Source organism: Amblyomma mixtum, chromosome 8, assembly GCF_055824585.1.
Source record: "Amblyomma mixtum isolate Tamu chromosome 8, ASM5582458v1, whole genome shotgun sequence".
NCBI lineage: Eukaryota > Metazoa > Arthropoda > Arachnida > Ixodida > Ixodidae > Amblyomma > Amblyomma mixtum.
Window position 1 is genome coordinate 74,697,842 of NC_143019.1, and position 20,546 is coordinate 74,718,387.

Sequence of the window (20,546 nt, forward strand, 5' to 3'; positions counted from 1 at the left end):
TCTGCATCAGCTCCCTTGATATCGTTCATAGGCGCTAAAAATCAGTTCAAGCAATGGAGAGTGTAGAGCTAGTTGGTAACACGGTCTTGTCATATACCTGTTCCGAACTGCAGGCCGTATGAATAATTATGGTCAATAAAGACTCTCTTCTATTCCCCGTCTAGCGGAGGCACTTCCTTTTTAGACCAGTTAACTACTGATAAACTCCATCAGAAGCTCCATGAACATCGAGGTTACGCTCACATCGAAACCGAGGTTTTATGCCACCGTGCTGACGGACAACATGCTGCCTATTTAGTAGATATTGGAAGCATACAGCGTTCCGAAGCACTGCCGCAATGAATAGGAGCGAGGGCAACCAGGTGCACTTCCAAAAATGATTTGAAATTCACTTTACTTATTCGGAATACTTTTGACCCCGTGACAGGGGTTTGCGAAGACTAGAAGCAAATATCAACATAGTGATTCAAAAATTTAAAAATCCCACAAAAACAAAAACATCCCCAGAATAATATAGTAGAATACTTTCATCGAGTCATAATATGCAAGCATTGACATCGAGCGTAAACTTGAATGTCGCAAAAAAGAAAGAATAGAAGATAAGAAGGATAGCAGGAAGGCGAAATCAGTTAGCCAAAAGCAGAAAATAGTGCGCACCGAGGCAAAATATACCCGTAGTTACATTGAGACAACAGGTTTGAAGTGTACGAGGCAGTCACGAAAATAGCTAGAAATCGCTTGCGCCTCAACGAAAAGCAAAAATTTTAAAATGCTGTCTTGATCAATTGTAGGATTATGAATTTGGTGCAGTTCTTTAATGCGCTCGAAAAGAAATATTAGGTGTGTTTTAATTCTTGTGTAGAAAGAAAACAGACCGAAGGCGTGGCCGCTGCTTGTATCTCAGCCGGCAGAAAAAAAAACGTAATTTGAACTATACAATTTATTTCCCTTTTGTTCTGTTTATACAAGAACTTTAAACAACAAATTGAATAGATGACTGTTTCGAAGTAACGCCATCCCGTGAAATGCAAACCCCTGAACCTGCGAAAACTGCTGTCCAGCTTATAGTAGGAGAGGAATACGAGATGGAACGTAGGGAGCATTATTTTTGCGTGAGGAGTTACTTATTTGGGGAAAGCGATATTAGGTGGTGTCTTCATAGACCTTTCGCTCATCACAATGTGCTGAAGTCTGCACTGCTAGCCACTAATTTTCACTCAGACCTTAAACGGAGTCCTAGCGTAATTCATATTGAGAGCAAGTCCCAAAGGCCATAAATGACAGTTCGTTCTACTTCCAAACGACAATAATTGCATGGCTCCTGCCAGTCGTCCCCCCCCCCCCCCATCTCTACAATTTGCCTCTGCGAATCTGGGTGGATATGGCACCCGATCATTCAAAGCTCTGACGGAAACTCGCAATTGTGAAAGGCGGCTGAATAAAACTTCAAACTAATCTCGTTCGTAATAAAACTTGATTTGCTGGCCCTTTATGGACGTGCTGCTTGTTTGGGACCAAAAGATTGATTTATTGCGAGAAAAACTGTGTATGAAAGTTTAATTTTTTCTCGGTACTTTACTCAAACTTGTCACGACAAGATGGAAATCATCTCCAAGACCTCAGTTTTGAAGTAAAGAGTGGTCCCCCTAACCTCAGAGATCTTTGTCTATTCATGCTTTGCATAATCTCATACTGCCTGTGTAAACCACCTTTGACAGTATTGCCCGTTTAATTTTATGCCGTTTTCTAGCCTTAAAAAGTTGTGTTCAATTGGAAGCAGCCTTTTGGCATTACATTAAGGTTACTCAACGACACCTGTACAGCTTCAAGTTATCTTAAGTCTATCCTAAAGAAACCGACACTTGAAGAAAGTTATTGCTCTCTCTCTACCTCCTAGTCGCGAACTGTGTAAAAGATGCCGTCGTGAACAGATGACTGCAGGTTGGCTGGAACAGTGATCACTGCGTGAAATCATCTTGCCTTTCTGCCGCAGAAAGGAAGAGAGAATGTTTGTGATTCAAAAAAGGTTATTCCTTCTTCTAAGAAACTACAGTACATAGAGGAGATTGGAATGTATTGGGCGACAAAAAAGAGTTAAGGATATCTATGGAAATAAAGAGGAGGACGTGGAAGTGAGAAGTAATGCACAGAACAAATCGTCAGTAGTCTGATAAAGTAGCAGGATCGACTCCGAGTGAAAAGAAATGCCGCTTGGAGCGACAGGGAGTTGGGTGAATGGAGGAGGGCAGGAAGTTTGCGGGGATATGGTTACCCAAGTATTTTCAGATCGTAGATATTTGGATGTCAGTGGCAGAGGTATATGTGCTTAAATGCACTTTTATTGCTGATAATGATCAAGAAACGCTTTCAGGATCCTCGGCATCAAATATTTATTCATATTAGACATGCGTTCTTGCGGGCAAATGATTCAGACCAACGAGTGCGAAAAGAGATCAGCTAAAATACGCATCTTTAATGGTCGAATTCCCAATAAAAGCTCTTTCATTTTGCATCTGCATGTTCATTGCTCGACTTCACAACTGAAGTCACTTCTTGATATTTCTTCTGCTAAAGACGCACTGTGAACTCGGGGAGCCGGCACATCTCAGCACCTTGAGCAGGCAGGGCTCATTCAGCGGTCACTTCGGAGCTGCAAAAAAAAAGGTATTATACAATTAAACTTCTCGGTCGAACTGGAACGTCGGTATATAGCACGCAAGCGTACAGTCAAGTGCCACCTGTAAAAAACATTCTTATGCACTAATGGAGTGTTATGCGGTCCTGAATTTTTCCACTCAGCCATGGTCATATGAGCCGGGCTATGCGGTTATTTTGCTCGGCTGCTGACTTAAAAGACGCGGATTCGATCCCGGCAGCGGCGGTCGAATTCGATGGAGGCAAAATTTTAGAGGCACACGTACTTAGCGATGTCAGTGCATGTTAATGAACACCTGGTATTCGAAGTTTCCGGCATCCTTCACTACGGCGTCTCTCATAGCCTCAATCGCTTTGGGACGTTAACCTCCCCCCCCACCGTAAACCATACACTATGATTGCTTTCTTTTCGGCGCAGGCTTTTTCAAAATGGCATAATCTTACCTACCTAGAACGAAAGTTTCCGAAAACCTTAATCGTTTCAGCTTAACGTTCTTTCAAAAACAAGGCTTCATTTTGTTACAAGGAAAATTTAGCTCCTTGTCGGCGTGGTGTCAGCGATACAATTATATGATATCCCTGTTTTGAATAAAATCCTCGTGGCAAACCAAATTCTGTGGAGCAGATGAACTTAGTACACGAGATATACGGGCACAGAATTGCTATTCAGTAGCCTTTTGTAAGGTAATAAAACGCAGCATCCGCTTTTTCCACCTTATACAATGTTTTGGGCGTTAAGAGATCAAAGAGTTACAGGATAGCGCGATCTGCTACCGTGATCCGCTTTAGCTAGGCCCCAATGAGTACGCACTGATTGGCCGCGACGGTGCAGGCACGCAAGCAGCTAATTGGCACGTGGTGCCATCTGGCCGCGGAAGCAGAGAGGAGCGTTCTTCTTTGTGCCTCGAGAGAGTTGAATAGAGCCTCATGCTGTAAAACTGGCCATAGAGAGCAAGCATATGTTTATGATGATTGCACCCTTTATTTAGATCTTGAATAATTTTGTTCTCCAGCTCATTAGATGTTTATTAGCACAGCACTACTTCTCGAAGACTGGAACTCAATGATCCCTTCAATTTCGTACATCGCACGAAGTACTTCATGTGCATGTGTCTTGCGCGCAATGCTTTTTACGATGCTCTTTAATGAAAGCTCGTTTGGATCAAAAGATTTTTGAGGGCAACAGACGGCGTACTGTTCACTATAAGGACGCCTTGAGGCAAAGACCTTCTGCAAACTATTCTCTGAAATGTGCGTCTTCGCGGGCCGCCGGTACTTTACTTTTAAATGCTTTATTCCTTTTTTCAGGCCAGGACACCGCTCAATTATTGCTGCTCGGCAAATGAAGGAAAAATTGATGACGTCATTACACAAAACCTCGCGTCTTGATTTTATTAGTGTCACATGATCAATCTACGCTAACTGCGCAGTTGTGGACTACCGGCTTGGAATATCTCGGGTGGTTTGATTGCTTGGTACTAAGTCATTAAGTAAGCAGAACTAAAATGGCAGAGAATTTTTGCCTAAAGTATGTAAACGTGCGAAAGCTGAATTGCGTAAACAATAACGACGACGATGAAGGCAGAATTCTCTGTTTCTTCGGGTCGCAGGTGGAGGTTTGTAAATTTTGAGGCGGTATGCAATGCACAGCTCAAGAGCGTGTTGCAGCTTAACCCGAGGCATGATTTACAGCAGCGACAGCCCAGTGCTCTCGTGAAATTGGCAAGCGAATCTCATCTTTTTGTGCCGCCGCAGTCTTTACTCTCAGTCACGCCAATATTTCTTTCATTTATCTTTATTTATTTATTGATCTTGGCACAAAACCACAAGCATCGCAAGATACCTGGCACAAAGCCAGAGATATTACAAGGCCATGCTCGTGGTTTACACCTCGTAATAATCCTTTCGCACTAAATGCAAGATATGCGTTTACATGACGGCTGCCTGCCATCCTTGATATGTCGGATATGCTAAGAAGTAATCGTATTCAAAGAACCTCAATGCATGAGCACGGTAGAAAAACGCTCAACCTGATCAAAACAAGTGCGCGTGCATTGAAATAATAATATGACCGCTACGAACTCAGACAATTACTGCCTGAATTTTCAGTGCGTCAAGAAAAGATTGCTTTCAGAGCTGTCGTTTCTAACTTAAAGATAACCCAGCAGACTAATGTAGTATTTAAGAGACCAGATGTCTTCACACAACAGAAACAAGCGAACACTTACTGGCGTATTGCTTCATGTGTACGGCGCACTACAATATAAAGCCCTTATAACTATAGGCAAACAGAATACTTCAAAGTTTTCTCTTCCGGACGTAATTACCATACGCACCGCAATGACATTCGCAGGTGTCCCCTTGGCTCCTGCAGCTTAGGACGCGAGATGCAGGGCATGGCCGGTTGAGCAGTGAGGCACACGGGTCCTCGCCTCGTTCTTGAAAAATAGGGCATGAGAACAGCAAAGAGGGATAAATATATCGCCGAAAACAACCTCCTGCTGTTCGTGTCCGCAGTGCCAATATAACGTGCGAGCAGGCCACTATTATTTTACTTATTTTTTCTAGTGCTTCCTAACGTATGTCGGTGCAGTCTCCTAGCGGGATCACAAAATTTGTTCATTTTAAAAGAGAGACTGAACACGTAAAAAAAGAGAGAGCAGAAGCTTTGTTGGGACGTAGCGCTGAGCAATGAGGATGTCCTGCGCCGCAATCGGCAAGAGCTAGGCCATGTCTCAGGAAAGGGATGTTGTCAATGGGGAGATTTAATAGCTGCCGTGAGGAGGAACAGGGAATGTTCCATCTTCGCACAGGTTTCGGAGTAGATGGGGCACGCAGGAAAGGGCGGAGAAGGTTGTAAAAAAAAGGCAGGGTGTAGAGTGCCTTGTGGTCCATGCCGATAAGAGCGGATAGCTCGTGGTTGATGAGAGATTTGAGAGGAGCAGAGAGAGTTCGAAGAGATTCTGTGATGTTGTTAGGGCGAGAAGTGTATCGTTTTATATTATACTTTAGTGCTCATCGTCGATGAATCAGGGAAGGTGTTCCTAGACATGTTGTTTCGAAACCATGCAGCAAAAAACAAATTTCTCACGCTAAAATTCTATTTGAAACAGTAACAGTAACTTGTTGTCTTTTGGCACGGAAAGCTAGCTCTCCAGGTTAAATTCCGATTTTGCAACATATATGAGCCTTGGGAAAGACAAAGTCTTTCAGGACTTCAGTCAGCGTTTAAGTGAAGAAGAAATGACAGTTAATAGGCAACTGCAGATAGTCAGTGTGGGCCTAATTTTCTGTACTTCTAAATGCGCTGCTGGAATCGATTACTGAAAATTCCAATGGCCTATATCGCAAAGCTGGAGGAAGGAAAGAGACCTGCGCGTCATTCAAAAGCTGTAGCGACGGCATGGTGGAAATTAGAAGAAAAGTGCGGCACAAGGGACAGATTTAAATTTGAATTAATTAAAAGGCTGATTTACAAGTACCGGTCCCCACTTTATGAAACGGAAAGTTTCTGCCGCCACTTATTAATTACTTCTTACTTGCTTGTGACAAGCACAACGTTTTCTGCTTTTTTAACTGCTTTTTATATTTGACGTACAACGTTCAAAGTTGATTTTGAATAGTGGTAGAGGAATAAACAAAAGTTTCGACTTCTTGTGCAAACTGGATATAACCCTCGATCTCGGAGGCGAGATTTCTACATTCTGCCCGAGGCCGGCTCTGGCTCTGGCCGAGGCTGGCTGGTCTTTCTCAAAAAGAAAAAAAAATTCGTCCTCTCAAACTCCGCCTGCAATACTGTGTCCAGCCTGTGAAAATTTCAAAATTAACTTCTATGTGCAAGGAGAAGTCTGCGAAACAGTTGCACACCGGTACTTACCACAACTGCAGTGGCAGTTTTCCCCATCAATGAAGCAGGCAACTTTGCCGTATCCTTCCATGCAATCAAGTTGCGGGCACCGAGGATCCTCTGAAGGCAGAAGCGATGGAAGAACGTTTTAACGCTCCTGATTTTTATCGACTCGAAACATGGAAGTGCTGGCTCTCTGCAATGATGTGAATACGAGCGGAGCTAGACTGCTGCTGGCTGCCTAGAGTCACTTTAAATCACCTTGGAATCCTGATTTGAAGAGCCAGTACAGAAATGTTTTCTTTCTCCAATATTTCCAACCCGTCGATATGATGGTTTCCTGTTTCCAAAAAATTTGCTTCGTGAATTCGGCTTATTGAAGCCTGTATTACTGATGATGTTTATTGAGAATGTATGGATGAAGTAAGAACCGCACAATGATTTCGCTGTGGGGAGTTATGATAACGCAATGCTTTGCGGATATCAAGGAACTTAGGGCACCCCATAATCATTCACTTACATTGAATTTCAATTAAATTCAATTCGTTTTATTTCCTTTTTCAAAGGAGGAGACAGGACAAAAAGCCGTGACACAGGTCCTCCCACAGGTTCTGCCCCCCTACAAATTGGCACACATACATATAATTTTGTGGCGCAAGTGTTTGACAGGTCAAGAAAAAAAATAAATAAGTAAAGGAACACATAAGTATTAGCAACATTTGAGCAGTCACGCAACACACAGAAAGTTTCGAAAATGGATGCTAATAGACATAAACAGTAGTCATCAAAAAAGTTAATTAGGAAAGGCTAAAAACATGCTACACACTTCACATAGGTTGGAAGGGATACCTATAAAAGTTTAAAATTTAGTCAAAAAAGTGGAACCAGAAACCCCATTATTGTTTCTTTATAGGACAGCAGCCAACTATATAGAAGTCCATGGCCTTTTCTTTCATTTCGCTATTCATTTTGACTTTGAGGGTGCAACTACAGGAGGAAAAAATGTACCAGTACTGTCCTATTTTTACGTCTACGTTTCCGTTCCGTGCTAATAAGTAATCAACTGCTATCTACTTGCTTAAATCTCTGTATCGCTTAACTGTGCCTCGCACTTACCAGCAGTGGTGAAAAGCAGTTGGTGTGTACTTACGTGCGATAACCGTGGCGACCAAAAAAAGCAAAATAAAACTCAGGACGAGGTACTTCTCGAACATGGCTTCCTGAAACAAACAAGAAACAGATCGAGTTCAACTTCTGTAGCTCGTATAATCCGCCTATGGTGGCGACTGTCTGCCCTCGACAAGAAATTCAAAGGCACCACACACACGGAGGTCCATTGGCCCGCACCACAGAGACAGGAGGCCATAAAGACCATTGTACAGTACCTTTGAAGATTGGGAGCAAGAAAGGATTGAGAGTTCACCATTGGACCGCCGCATTTTCAGTGCTTATGAAATGATGCCCACTGCGTTATGTATGTATGTAAGCCTTCAGAACAGACCAAAAAATAACGGGGCTGAGAATAGCACAAAACCATTTCAGTGTAAAAGGCACGCTGAGTCCAGACTAAACTACCCTGATATCAACTGACTGAGAGGTTTTAACGATAAACCACGCACATTAACTGAAAACAAAGCTTTTCAAACGTAGCGTAAACTACAACATGATGCACGGCTACTGCCGCCGCAGGCTGTATTCCCGTACTCAATGACGCGACCTAAATTCTGTTTAATGTGTACTGACCTCTGGAGCTAGGCCGCACATACTGCTACCTCTTTGCCTCCTACGATCACAGAGTCGTTTTTATAACTCTGATCACTCTGAATCGAGTAACAGGAAAGTTTTTTCACATGAGCTACGCTTGAGGCAAGACATTAATAATAAACAAAAGTGGACTCAGTTGACATCAAAAGAACAATGGTAGGTCAGCCTTTCAATCAAGAATTAACAATGCATGAGTGCGAAACTATGCACTTTTCAAATGAGGACAGCTTGGTATTAGGCGACGTGCTATGATGCCCCGCTGTTCTAGTTTATGAAAGCATTAAAAATCCCCACGATGGACATTCGAAGAAAGCCTTTGCAGTTCCAAGACCGCATGCTAAATTGCGCTCAAGTCATAGCTACGAAATGAATAAAGAAATGTTACCTAGGGTCTTGCTAACCAGCAACGAAAGTTGGCAGGTAGGTGTGATGCGAAGCTGCGATGAACAGAGAGTGCTGTTAGCGCTTCCTGGCACTGGCGACCTGGTTTCTATAGGCCAAGGCAAAGCACCGGAAACTGCCGTCTCGCAATGCGGCCCCTCACCTTATTCTGCGTTGTCTACGCAGGTAGCAATATGAGGAAAATGTTGGGCCTCGCCTTTTTAAAGCAGCGCGGTTCCTTAAAGGTTGCGCTCCGAACTGCCTGGCGCTTGCCTAATTTGTCAACGACTGCACGAGGCGTAAATATTTTGCACCGCTCTTTGCAACCTAAGCCTGGTAGCTCATGTGACAAGGTTTCGAAGTATCTGGTAGATTATGAGGTCAGAAAACCATGGTGAAGGTACTCGTCAATATTTATTCACTGATCGTTCGCTTAGATGAGAAGGAGCAAGTTTTGCGCCTGATCTTGTGTTTATGACGCTAATTTGTAATGAAAGTGATGTAAAAAAAAAGCATTTTGTGGTGTGCGGTAACTTGGAAACGGGTCAGTTGGTCCGGCTAGCAGCAAAACATGCCAGTCATATCTTCATGCACAGCCTTAATATCGTAATTCTTGGGAGAATTAAGAGTAGTGGACTGCTGCATTTCTTGAGTACATAATACTTGCTTTTCCATTTGTATCCATTGGATACTGCAGTATTAATTTCTGTTCCGGTGCCTGACGTCGTCATTTCATTTCCAGCGCCGATTGTATGTTCATGAAATGAAAGAGAGCCTTCTGTACACGTTATTCTAATTTGGTCAAAGTTTATTTACGTTGTCCCAATGGGATACGTGTTCAACATTCCTGGACAAAAATATTTATTAATGAAATTGTGTAAGGTACTGGTACAGAAATATTAACGATAGTGGTACATTCTTCCGGTATGTAGCAAAACCTTCCTTTTATGGTTTTTCCAGCGCCCACATTGTGCAGTTAAATTGCCATAGAAACGGAATGAGGAACGCTTTTGATGGTAGCTTAAACGTTAATAGCAAAAAAATTCAATCCTGCCACCGAGAGCGCTACGAATATATTGATTATTATAGTGAATTCCTGCACTATAGGAAAATATTGCGCCCATATGCCCTTTCCCGTTCAAAAGTCCTTTTGTCCAGAATTATTGGGTATTTTATCGGTCTAAATCAGATGCAGATGGCTATAGGGATCACCATTCTGCACTGCTTAATACTATAGACCCACCTAGATTAGTTTACATGCATCAAAAATATGATAAACGAGAGGTTTCACCTCTCATCTTCTCAAATATGGAGTCATTAGAGCGGTTGAAATATATTTTATGAAGTACATGTTTTTATAGACTTGGCGGAGTGGCGTGGAATGATTATTAATGGCGATTTCGTGCCTGAGCGAGCTTAAAGTCTTGAATCGCGGACTTTTGTATCCATTTCACTCATAGAACATTAGCGTAAAATTTAAGTAAGCTTCAATGCCACGCTTATTTTATCTAAGCATGATCATGGAGCTATTCTCTCTCACGAATCAGAGGTAGCCCCGAAGAGGCTTTTCGACATGCAAATATCACATTAGTGACCTGTCCCGCATTCTTTATTCTTAGATGGACGTCTTTGTTGCTATGCACATAATTTCTTCACGGTAGGTTTTTCTGAACAGTGCATTTAGGAAATCAGTACCGATCTCATACCTGAGAAGCTTATTTTAGGCTCACATCGTTAAATATCTCCCAACAAAGCTACCCTTCCTCCAACCCCTTCGTTCTGAACTAGCCTCAAATTGTACAGAAATGAAATCTCCATCAGTTATAACGGGCATAATGAAATACCTGTGTATGCCGCCTAAATTGGTTGCTAAATTGGTTTTTGAGGGAAGGAAAGAGCACAGTATCTGTCTCACATATCTCGGCGGACACCTGAACTGCGCCGTAAGGGATGGGAGGAAAGTAGGAGTGAAAAAAGAAAGCGAGAAAGAGGTGCCGTAGGTGAGGTCTCTGGTATAATTCCGACCACCTGGGGGTCTTTAATGTGCACTGACATCGCACAGCACACGGGCGCCTCTTGCGTTTCGCCTCATTCGAAACGCGGCAACTGTGGTCGGGTTCGAACCCGGGTACACCGGCTCGGTAGACGAGCGCCTTACCACTGAGCCACCGTGTTGGGTGCATACTGCCTGCTTTACTTATAATCCAATATAGACATTTCGATTATAAGCAAGCCGTCATTCCAGAGTCCTCCCCATTGAGACGATTGTCACCCAGTTGTCTGTCACAAAGCGGAGTTGCCAATAAGTAAATAGACAAATAACTACAATGAAACCCCTAAAACAAACCCATAATCACTAGAGCGGCATCATATACGGTTCCTCTCCCCAGGCAACATCAGTGGATACTTCGAGAGAGCGGCACTAAAAAATGCGAGTAGGAAAAGCATACGCAAACGAAACGGAGGATATCAGACTTCGAACCGTTTTTTTTTTTGCAAGCCTGCAAAGGAGCTCCTCTGGTCTGGTGCATAGTTTTGTTGTGGACAATGTATTTGGAATAAATCGCACCTCACCCCCCTTTGTGCAGACCACACACCTTTTGAAACGACACTTCTTGGTCGTTTTACGCTTGCGTCAATGAAATCATAATCAAATAAAAAAAGTGCCAATGACTTCGTCTTCGGAGTCTTTGTACGTTGGGGACAGAACCTGCCGCTCAAAAAAATTGTTCCGGACATCAGCTTGCGGGATAAGGGGTATGCACAAATGTGAATTGCAATCTCAGTAGTGCGCACTTTATATTTATAAGGCCCAAGTTTGCTAAAGATGCAACATTTTGGGGGTGGCGGAAATTCCACTACCGATTGTGTCCTTTCCATAACATCATACATTCCGAGCAGACGGAAAGATTCCGGAATTAGGGCTCCTTTGTTAGTTCGAAGCTTTCCAGATCCCGGGCCATCTTTGGAGTGGTGCCAAAACTTAGAGGTTCAGCTTTCGCTATACGCTCGACAGATGGCAACACCATGCTCATTTGCGCAGTAAACTGAATGTTTACAATTTGCGGCATTACGTGAGAACAGGTCATAGTACACAAATTAGCTCAATGCACACGCTTTGTTAGCACCTGGAAAGTCACATTTGTCGGCAGGTGGTCGCTAGAACTCCGAATCAGCGCGCAAACGTCGAAATCGTTAAACAAGGGCAAATATATATTATAGGGACACTAAGGGTCAATCCATACAATACTTTTCTGACTAAACATTATTTCACTCCATGTTGCTGGCTGCGCTGACATTTTTTTCAGAGGAAAACACCCTTATCGCCAACAAAAATAGACGGAAACATATTTCGACCATACTGTTCGATGTTGTGACGTCCTTACTGAAAAGGATGGTTGCAAACGTTTTGAAGTGAATGGCATTGTAGCGTATACTGAAGGATCCCGCCCAAGAATCGATGTGGCGAAACAAGTTTTTCGTTTTTCGCATTTCCTAGCTTAGAACAGCTCCATTTCTGTGATAATGGCCTCTTTCTTATTTGAACGCGGCATGCTATCGACGCAGGCTAATGTACGAGCATACTTTTCCAGAGTGCAATTTTAAAAGATGTTTTGCCGCAGCAGGAAAACTAGAGCGAAGGACGGGGATATAAAAAAAATAAACCTTGTATATTTGTGCCTAACAAAATTGCAAGTTAGTTGGCACTCATGAGCGCACCTGTACGAGGTGAAAATGCGCCGCCTATTTAGCCATTTTGGGGTTCCAATTTCTCCAGTAATGTGCATAGGAAGGAGTGGACTGCTAGTAAATGATTTTTGTGTCCTGGCATGGTGTATTTACAGAGGATGTCCAGGGCTGTCCTGTCTTTATGGTCTATGGGGTTTTAACGTCCAAAACCAATTCAGGTTATGAGGGACGCCGTAGTGAAGGGCAGCGGAAATTTCGGCCACCTGGTGTTCTTTAACGTGCACTGACACCGCACAGTACACGGGCCTCTAGAATTTCTCCTCCATCGAAATTCGACCACCGCGGCCGGGATCGAGCCCAGGCCTTTCGGGTCAGCAGCCGAGCAGCATGACCACTGATCCAATGCGGCGGCCTCACCTACTTTTGAATTCTACCGAATAAATAACTCAAGAAAAGGACACATAAAACAAAAGTCGCCTTTATTGCTTGATTTCTAAACTTAAGAAGCTTTATGATGGGTATGCGGCAACGTAAGCACAGTAAACTAAGCAGTCAAGACACCACAGTGGCCCGAGTCAGCTGGGTACTGCGGCTTGTCACTTCACAACTGCAAAGAAACAAATCAGAGAGTTGAACTTGCGGAACACCTCATACCGTTTGTGTACTGCACAAAATCCTCGAATTGAGCAACGGGCCCAGTGAATCTAGTAAGGCTGTAAACAACCGCTGCAATTTCTCCCGATAAAACGAGAATTCGAATAAAACGCATGGCAAAAACTTTGCTTTGTCCGCATACATACTTCAAACTGCAGAGCTTCGAATTTCATGCAACCGATTGCAACAGACTCTCGGCTGAAAAGTGGAAACTGCGGATAACATTTGATCTAAAGCAACTTCTACAGTTTTCACAATTGTGCGACCTTCATTGTGAAGCGAGGAGCTCCAACAAAAGTGTAAGCTCCACCATCAACGACCAAGAAGGTGAAGCTAGCCCTGAACAGAGCGAACCCGAAGTTAAAACTGAGCTCTCACATTTCCCTTCAGGGCAATGAAGCGTTCAAGGGTAGTCCTAAAGCAGCAAGAGGACAGCATATCTCGCGCAACTATTAAAAAGGCACCGGGAAGGTAATCTAGGTTCGCTTAAACGATTCTGGCATTACCAACAAGCTGTGTTAGAAGAGATTCCTTTTGGTTAAAGTGAGTTTGCAAGATGCAAATTACCACATCAAAATAACCAATTTCTAGAGCATCATGAGAACTACTCTGCTTATGACCAGCAAATGCGTAGTCAAATTGGAGCGAAGAATTCGTCCTGCTTCGTTTAATCTACTTGCACTGTTTCCATCGAACAGTTCATTTTCAGTTTGCAAGCACGGCTTTGTAATTTACCGTCCAAAAATGTTATTTTTATTTTCCTGCCCCTGCCTTGCATCGCTTACACTGTACTCTGGATAAGACGGACGTTTTCTTCTCACTCATGCGAGTCCGTGGCAATGAACCTTCTCTGTATTTTGTATCTCCAGTGCCCTCTGTAAACTTGACGATATCTAACAAGTATGCTGGTCTTCCGCTCTATCGCCAGGGGCATGAAAACAACAGGTAGGGGCATGAAAACAATCGGCAGTTATCATGGAAGCAAAACAGTACAGCTCCACCGCTTTCATTCCTTCGCATTCTACGCACCGCATTTGCACTTGCAGGTGTCTTCTCGACTGCAGCAGCTGAGTGTGTGACCCTCAGGGCAGGAGCGTGTGCGCAATGAGGCGCATGGGTCTTGGTCTCGGGCTGCGAAAATTGAGCAAGATAAGGCAAAAGGATACTTATTAAAATGAGATATTTTAATGCTGTTCATTAATACCCCTAACGGTCAATAATTAATTTTTGAGCTTGTTAAACATAGACCGAAAATTTATACGGACATAAAAAAAACCTCACGCATCGGTCCCGATCTGCAGTGCAGCGCACTAAAATTAGTGAAAGCGAACAACCCGTGGTTGGGAAGGTGTTGGGAGGTCCCCTAGACAGTTTTCACTTTGGGACCTCCTACTGTACTAACTTTTTATGAAACATATAACTGATTTGTATTTCGTTTTAATAAACCTTAAAACCTTCAAATTAAAAGGATGAATATGCGCCGGCATAGGTGGTTTTGCTAGTCGTCGGACAAAGACGTACGGCGTAGCACGCCATTTCAAACAGAGCAGTTTCACGTGGCATACAGTTGATAGGTGTTCAGGTCTTCCGGTGTTCAAATCCAGGCTAAAAGGGCTTAAAGCACTCCGGCAGCAGGGATACCAATCCTCGCTTAGACCTAGTTGGCCGCGCGCCAAACCCGAGTGGGAGAACGGATTACCACGCATCTCACACTCGCGTTCACAAAATACTCTTCTTTTTGTTTTTTGTTCTTGCATCGTCGTTCTATTTCCTTTAAGTCCACCACACACGGACGCGCGCTCGCAGCTGTGAGGGCGTATTGTTTGCTCCTGTCGTCAAGCGGTCCTTGTTCGCTTGTTTTGCGACATGTTGTCGGCGCGCTTACCTGAAAGCATCGCAGGTGAACAACGCCTATACTGGAGCAGCTAGCGCTTGTTGTCAACGTTTTTGCGAACGCTTTCGTCTGTATGCCTATCCGCAACGAGTTGGGCTACTTTGTGCGCACTTCGCCTCGAGCAGTAGCGGTGAGAATACCTGCGAAGCTGAGTTCTGTAATGCACCTACGCTAAGCTGACAGCATGGTCTTCAAATCGACTCAGTGATCGTGATCGAACGCACGGCGGTACTTCTGCGTCTTGGTGGCCATGTCTTGCGTCGTCTGCTAGCAGATGAGAGCGGCTTGGTACGGTAACCGAGAGAGAGCCTGGCTCCGGCGGCGATTCCGTAAGCAGCCCCTGTGAAATAGGTCATATGACCACGACGGTGTTTCCTGTCAAAGCGGAGGCTGAGACCGACAAACGGGTAGTCCGGAGCTGGAAAATCCAATATTCCCACTCGGGAAACTTGCGGTAGAGGCACCTAGCTCATCGCAGTAGTGTCCATCGACGCCGCCCGTTGCTAGCGCTTTCAAGGCTTTCGCTATTGCGCATACTTTAGAGCACGCGCTTCGCTACATAACAGCCTTGCAAGCGGCTGTCGAGGGCTCGCCAACGGCTGAAACCTCCAAAGAAGGCTCGCAGTGGAGCCTTGCTACTGATGGCGGCTCTCGGCCTCGTGCCTACGCTGATAACAGAAACGTTCGACAGTGCGCACCGAGGGGTCCTGACTATGCCGACGCTCCAGTCTCGCCGTTGAAAGCGGCGACGAGCAAGATCCCCCGCTACTGCTTCGTCCCTTTGCACTGGTTGCTGCTGCAGGGGCTTTGAGCCTCACATGTCACTTTTTGTTAAACTGCTGCTCCTGCTTGACATGCCTCATGCTTCATTCTTCGCCATTCATCATCATCATCATTTATTTGATCCTTAAAGGCACGTGGGGGGGGGGGAGAGTAGTACATTCAACATGACTCACATTGGTGGGGAAAAAAAGATTAAGAAAAAGAACAAACAAATAAAAAACAACAGACAACAAAAGCATAAAGAGAAATAAAGTCACGAAAGGGAAATGAAACAATTTATACAGCAAGATAACACATCAGACGTTCTTTAAACCTTACTGGATCGCATTCAATGACAACAGATTCTGGAAGCCGATTCCAGTGTGGAATAGCGGCTGGCAAAAAAGATTTGTTAAAGGCATTAGTTGATCCGTGTAAACGTTGGATGCTCGTGGAGTTGAATAAACGGGATGACGTGCGCACAGGAGGGACTAGAAGGGACTCGCGTAGGTTAGGAAAATTGTGTATAATTTGTGCAATAAGCATAAGAATAAGCGTCTCCGAGTGGAAGAAAGCGCTTCAAAATGTCCCCAAGAAAAAGATTTCGGTCTAAATCTTTTATGGTTGCTTGGCACCAAGCGTAGACGATAGAATTATCATTATTAGTACAGTTTCAGGGTGATTTGGGCACTCAGGGAAGCTCGCGGATGGTGTAGAAAAAAGCGAGCCGAGCGGGTATCAAGAAATTGACTAATGAAGACATTTGAACACAGCTATCGCCTTTAAAATCGGTATGTGTTCGAAATTCCATCGTAATGACATGGGAGCTCAAGGAAGATGTTTTGATTCTTGGGAACAAAATCTATTTTGGGGATAGATAATGCTGTAGGATGAATGCTGATAAGAATATAGTTATAATACAGTTTTCACCTCACATATGCTGATTACCTCTGAGAAAAAGCTAAGCATTGAAACCGGTGTGAAGTATTCAAAGAAGAATTTAGAGTCTGTGCATACTTGCATGTATCATCTAAGGATATTCATGAAGAAGCCTAGGGTGAAAAACTAAACAAAAGTGCTAGAGAACCTGGAATAAAACGGGCAAAGGCATTTCAAGGGTACATTGCAAAGAAAAGTGGAACGACAACTGTCTCAGACCAAAAAATAAAGCACACATCTATGTAACCGCTTTCGAATTGCAGAAGTTTAAAAGCGCCAAATTTCTCTAGTGGGTCCGTAGACGAGTTCTAGGTATCAAAAAGTAATGTGCTACTTACTGCAACTACATCTGCAGACCCGCTCGTCAATAAAGCAGGCAACTTTGTCGAGGCCCTCAGGGCATTCAACTTGTGGACAGCGAGGAAAATCTGGAGAGTATCGGTGAAAAGAAAATGTGTTTTAACATCATAGAACAATGTCTAGACATGTAGACTGGTTTTACAGCTCTTTTTTCTCTTCATCAACAGCTAGCATTAAATTGCTCGCTCTGATCTGAAAATAGATTTAATATGTGCAGAGCTTTCCTTGGCTTCTAGCTGCCTATGCTGGAATTAAATTACCATTTTTTTTCTGTGCAAATCAAAAAAGGTAAAGATTCTTGGCTGAGATCTTGCCGCAGGTTGACGTAATTATTTGTTGTTTCGCGAGACCGTTAGCAGCGAATGCTGAGCAATAAATTTATTATCATAACTGATATTTATATTCCAGGTTGGAAGGCAAAAAATCATAATAAGCTTCGTTTCTGGCAAGGGTATTTGTCCTTATTCTTCATATATGCACTCGTTAGCACTGAGAACTGTGTTCTTATTCCACTTTTGATGAAGTTATATATTGGAGTGAAGAATGTAATTCACTGCAAAGTTAAGTATTCACGTTTCAGCCAGCACCCTTCTATTCCGTCCCGATAAGAGAGCATGTTTCTATACGTGCTATCAGATAACATAATGCAATTAATGACTGGTCGACTGTTGGATATAACCCTCATATTTAGAGGTAATTTTCTGAGAACTAGAAAAAAGGCACCAGGAGTTACTTTATGTGAGGAAAAGTGCTCCGAGCAACAGCAAATTCTTCATCATAAGAGTGTGGGCTCCAGCGCTCCCGCGAAATAATTTTTTTGCATTTTTTTTGTAGTAACTAAAACTATACTAGGAGGAGTGTTTTTGCTAAGTATCTATTTTTGATAAAAGCATTCAATCGAAGCGTTTAGGTACTATTTTACGTAAACTTACCTAACAAAAATATAATGCTCTCCAATTTTGTTAGGGATATAAAATGATATCGAGAAAACATAATAAAGCATAATATATTTAAGCATTAGAACTGAAAATAAAACACAGTTTTTAATGTCTATATTTCTGGACAGAAGAACGTCTGGACAGATCATAATAATATAAAAAATGTGCAATCTTTAATTGCAGCCGTAAGTTCCTGTGGTAGTGTTGAATATGCACAAAAATATCTCCTCGTGTGTAAAATATATATTAGATTTATAACGTTTATATATAGTGCTGCGTATAATGCGCCACAAAACGCTTGTGATTACTTGGTACAATTTCTTTTCTATAATATATCAAAAGGTTATTTAAAACTTTTCGTCGGCATATGTGGGAAAGTTTAGAAAAATAAACGCCCTTTTGAAATCCACAAAAATCACTGCACACTCGCTACAGGAGCCGCAAATTTTACGCATACCTTTTGAGGCGTCTCCTGTAAGTTTAACTTTGGTTGCTCCAAATGTAGCAGCAGGGCCCGATGGCGCAGTGTACTACCTCATGATCATGAATTTTTTTAGCCTCTAAATAATTTTGCTGGACAAAAATAATTGCAGATATCTTCTTTCCAGTCGCCCACCAATGATGTATAAAAAAGGCGACTAACTGAGATATCCGCCGACACTCCACTGGATGGCCATCTGAAATTGCGCCCTATGAAAGCTAGGTTAGAATTTTATCTATTCATTCTCACCAGTTCTCTGCACAAGTACGTAAGAAGATCAAACATACCAGGACCCGCATCTTCGTCCTCCAGCTTTGCCCTTTACGCTGATAAGCAATAATTTGGTACAACCTTCTTCGAATCTATTATTGTTTAGCTTTGTATCGCATCTACCAGGAGCGCGATAAATAAACAGTCGGGAACTTGCCTTCAGTTGCTGTGACCACAACGGCAAGCAGAAGAAAACCGAGGACGAAGTACATTCCGGACATGACTGGCTGCAATTAGATACACGTTCACGTGAGGTTATTTAATGGTGATTAGCATCTTACAATTTGACCACCCCTGCCTCACTGAAGAAAACCAAGGCCCCAGGCGGAAAAATTTACACTTGAAACCTTCGCGATGGCAAGACAGCAAGGGTAATGTACTCTGCTGTTTGATGAAAATGAACAAATAAAATTGAAGCAGTTATTCTTTTCGAGTGGTACGACAAAACAACGCTGACGGGCGGGACGAGAGAAGAAGAGACGGTAGAAGAAGAGAGAGACATGCATGTGCCTGCATCAAGAGACATGAAGAGACATGCGGGAAGAAGAGCATGAAGAGACAGACACAGCGCTTGTGTCTATCTCTTCTTCTTCCGTCCCGTCCGTCAGCGCTGTTTTGTCGTACCATTCAACATGAACCAACCAGCCCGACTCAGCCCTCTCCTTAGATTCTTTTCGAACGCATCTTTTCAGTGTTCATAAATACACTTTCTTGGCTTCATCTGTAACTTTACGTTTAACATTCGAAAAGATTAACTCTTTTGAGAACGGCGTATTGGATTTGAATCTTAAGCGGAAATAAAAATGAACACTGCAAATCATCACAATTTTGAGATGTTTAAAGGTTAATACTGAATGACCTTTTGAGGCCGCCTTTGTTAGCAACACACAGATACTGAAAAAACTGTAAGAGTGGTTGCAGTGTCTTGAAACTGCGTACTATACGGCGTTCAAGGCGCCTGTGTCTACAATAAAACTGCGCAAGCAGCATTTACCTGTGGTACGTGACGGCGACGGGCAACTGAAAAACACCAGCAAAAGGAGACCCGAAGGAGATCTACAATGAGCAAAGAGAGTGCGAACAGCGAGAGCGGTCAGCGCTTTTCAAGACCACGAGCTACTTTCAGTACGTGGAGGCAACCTCCGGAAACAGCCTCCCCGCTGTGCCGCCGCTCCTTAAGTATTCCGACGTTGTCTGCGCGGGTGCGATAAGAGGAAAGCCCTACCTCGAGGTGTTTTTAAACCGTCAGCAGCGTGTGCGTGGCGCGGTGTATTGCCTGGATTTTGCGTTATGGGCTAGGAGCATCACGGCGTAAATATTATGCAGCTCTTATCGTAACATAAACCTGTCAGCTTAAGTGGCCAGGTTTCACTTTGGTTGCAACTCTGGAGCGTGTCCCACGTGGACGTTTTTCAGGGCCACACGTGGCCGCCGGGGGTGGCGCGACGAAGTTTTATCAGTGAAGCACCCATTATCACCGAGAGTACAGTATCTGCCGAAAGACAAAAACACGCAAACTTAGCTCCACCTTCGGAAGCGGAGGCGAAGCGAGCCGATGAGAATCGAGTAAGAGCTCTCGCGGTTCTTGGGCGAGCGCGCGAACGAGGCAACGCGGGCTTTCAGCTTCTATGACAAGCTGTTTCGTGTACTGGAACTCTGACAAGCAAACAAAGTTCCCTGACAGCCTCACTTAGAGCACAGATTTATTCATTGTAGAAAAAACTCTCAGCTAAACACGCGGAAGTGTCGAGCGCTGGTTGGAGGGGGGGTCAAGTAAATAAATAAAATCTGCCACAGACGTAGTCTGAAGCCGACAGAAGAAGCAACACTAACAGCCACTCCATATTAACTAGCTTCTACCGTCCGAGCGCCTATTTTGTGTTTTGCGGCACTTTAAAAGTGGACAACTTT

At 43.5% G+C, this 20,546-nt stretch overlaps 1 protein-coding gene and 1 long non-coding RNA gene across 2 annotated transcripts; both read right to left on the reverse strand.

Annotated features, from left to right (window-relative positions):
• Positions 1–2,550: 2,550 nt before the first annotated feature.
• LOC149333028 (uncharacterized) lies at positions 2,551–6,619 on the reverse strand. Its single transcript, XR_016284922.1, has 3 exons — positions 6,533–6,619; positions 4,992–5,093; positions 2,551–2,650 (listed from the first exon to the last, which is right to left on the reverse strand). It is a non-coding gene; the product is annotated as an uncharacterized LOC149333028 (long non-coding RNA).
• A 6,188-nt stretch (positions 6,620–12,807) lies between these two features.
• LOC149333029 (uncharacterized) lies at positions 12,808–19,784 on the reverse strand. The gene is made up of 5 exons (XM_089555962.1): positions 19,630–19,784; positions 18,793–18,862; positions 16,925–17,014; positions 14,021–14,122; positions 12,808–12,944 (listed from the first exon to the last, which is right to left on the reverse strand). The coding sequence occupies exons 2-5, from the start codon at positions 18,854–18,856 to the stop codon at positions 12,934–12,936; spliced, it is 267 nt and encodes an 88-aa protein (XP_089412088.1). The 5' UTR covers positions 18,857–18,862; positions 19,630–19,784; the 3' UTR covers positions 12,808–12,933.
• Between the last annotated feature and the right edge of the window lie 762 nt (positions 19,785–20,546).

Bases quoted from the DNA above. Each gene is read 5' to 3' on its own strand.
- LOC149333029 (XM_089555962.1), bottom strand. From the start codon at position 18,856: ATGTCCGGAATGTACTTCGTCCTCGGTTTTCTTCTGCTTGCCGTTGTG. The intron at 17,015-18,792 runs GCAAGTTCCCGA...GATACTCTCCAG, and splicing joins TGTGGTCACAGCAACTGAAG to ATTTTCCTCGCTGTCCACAA. The intron at 14,123-16,924 runs GTAAGTAGCACA...CAATTTTCGCAG, and splicing joins GGTCTGCAGATGTAGTTGCA to CCCGAGACCAAGACCCATGC.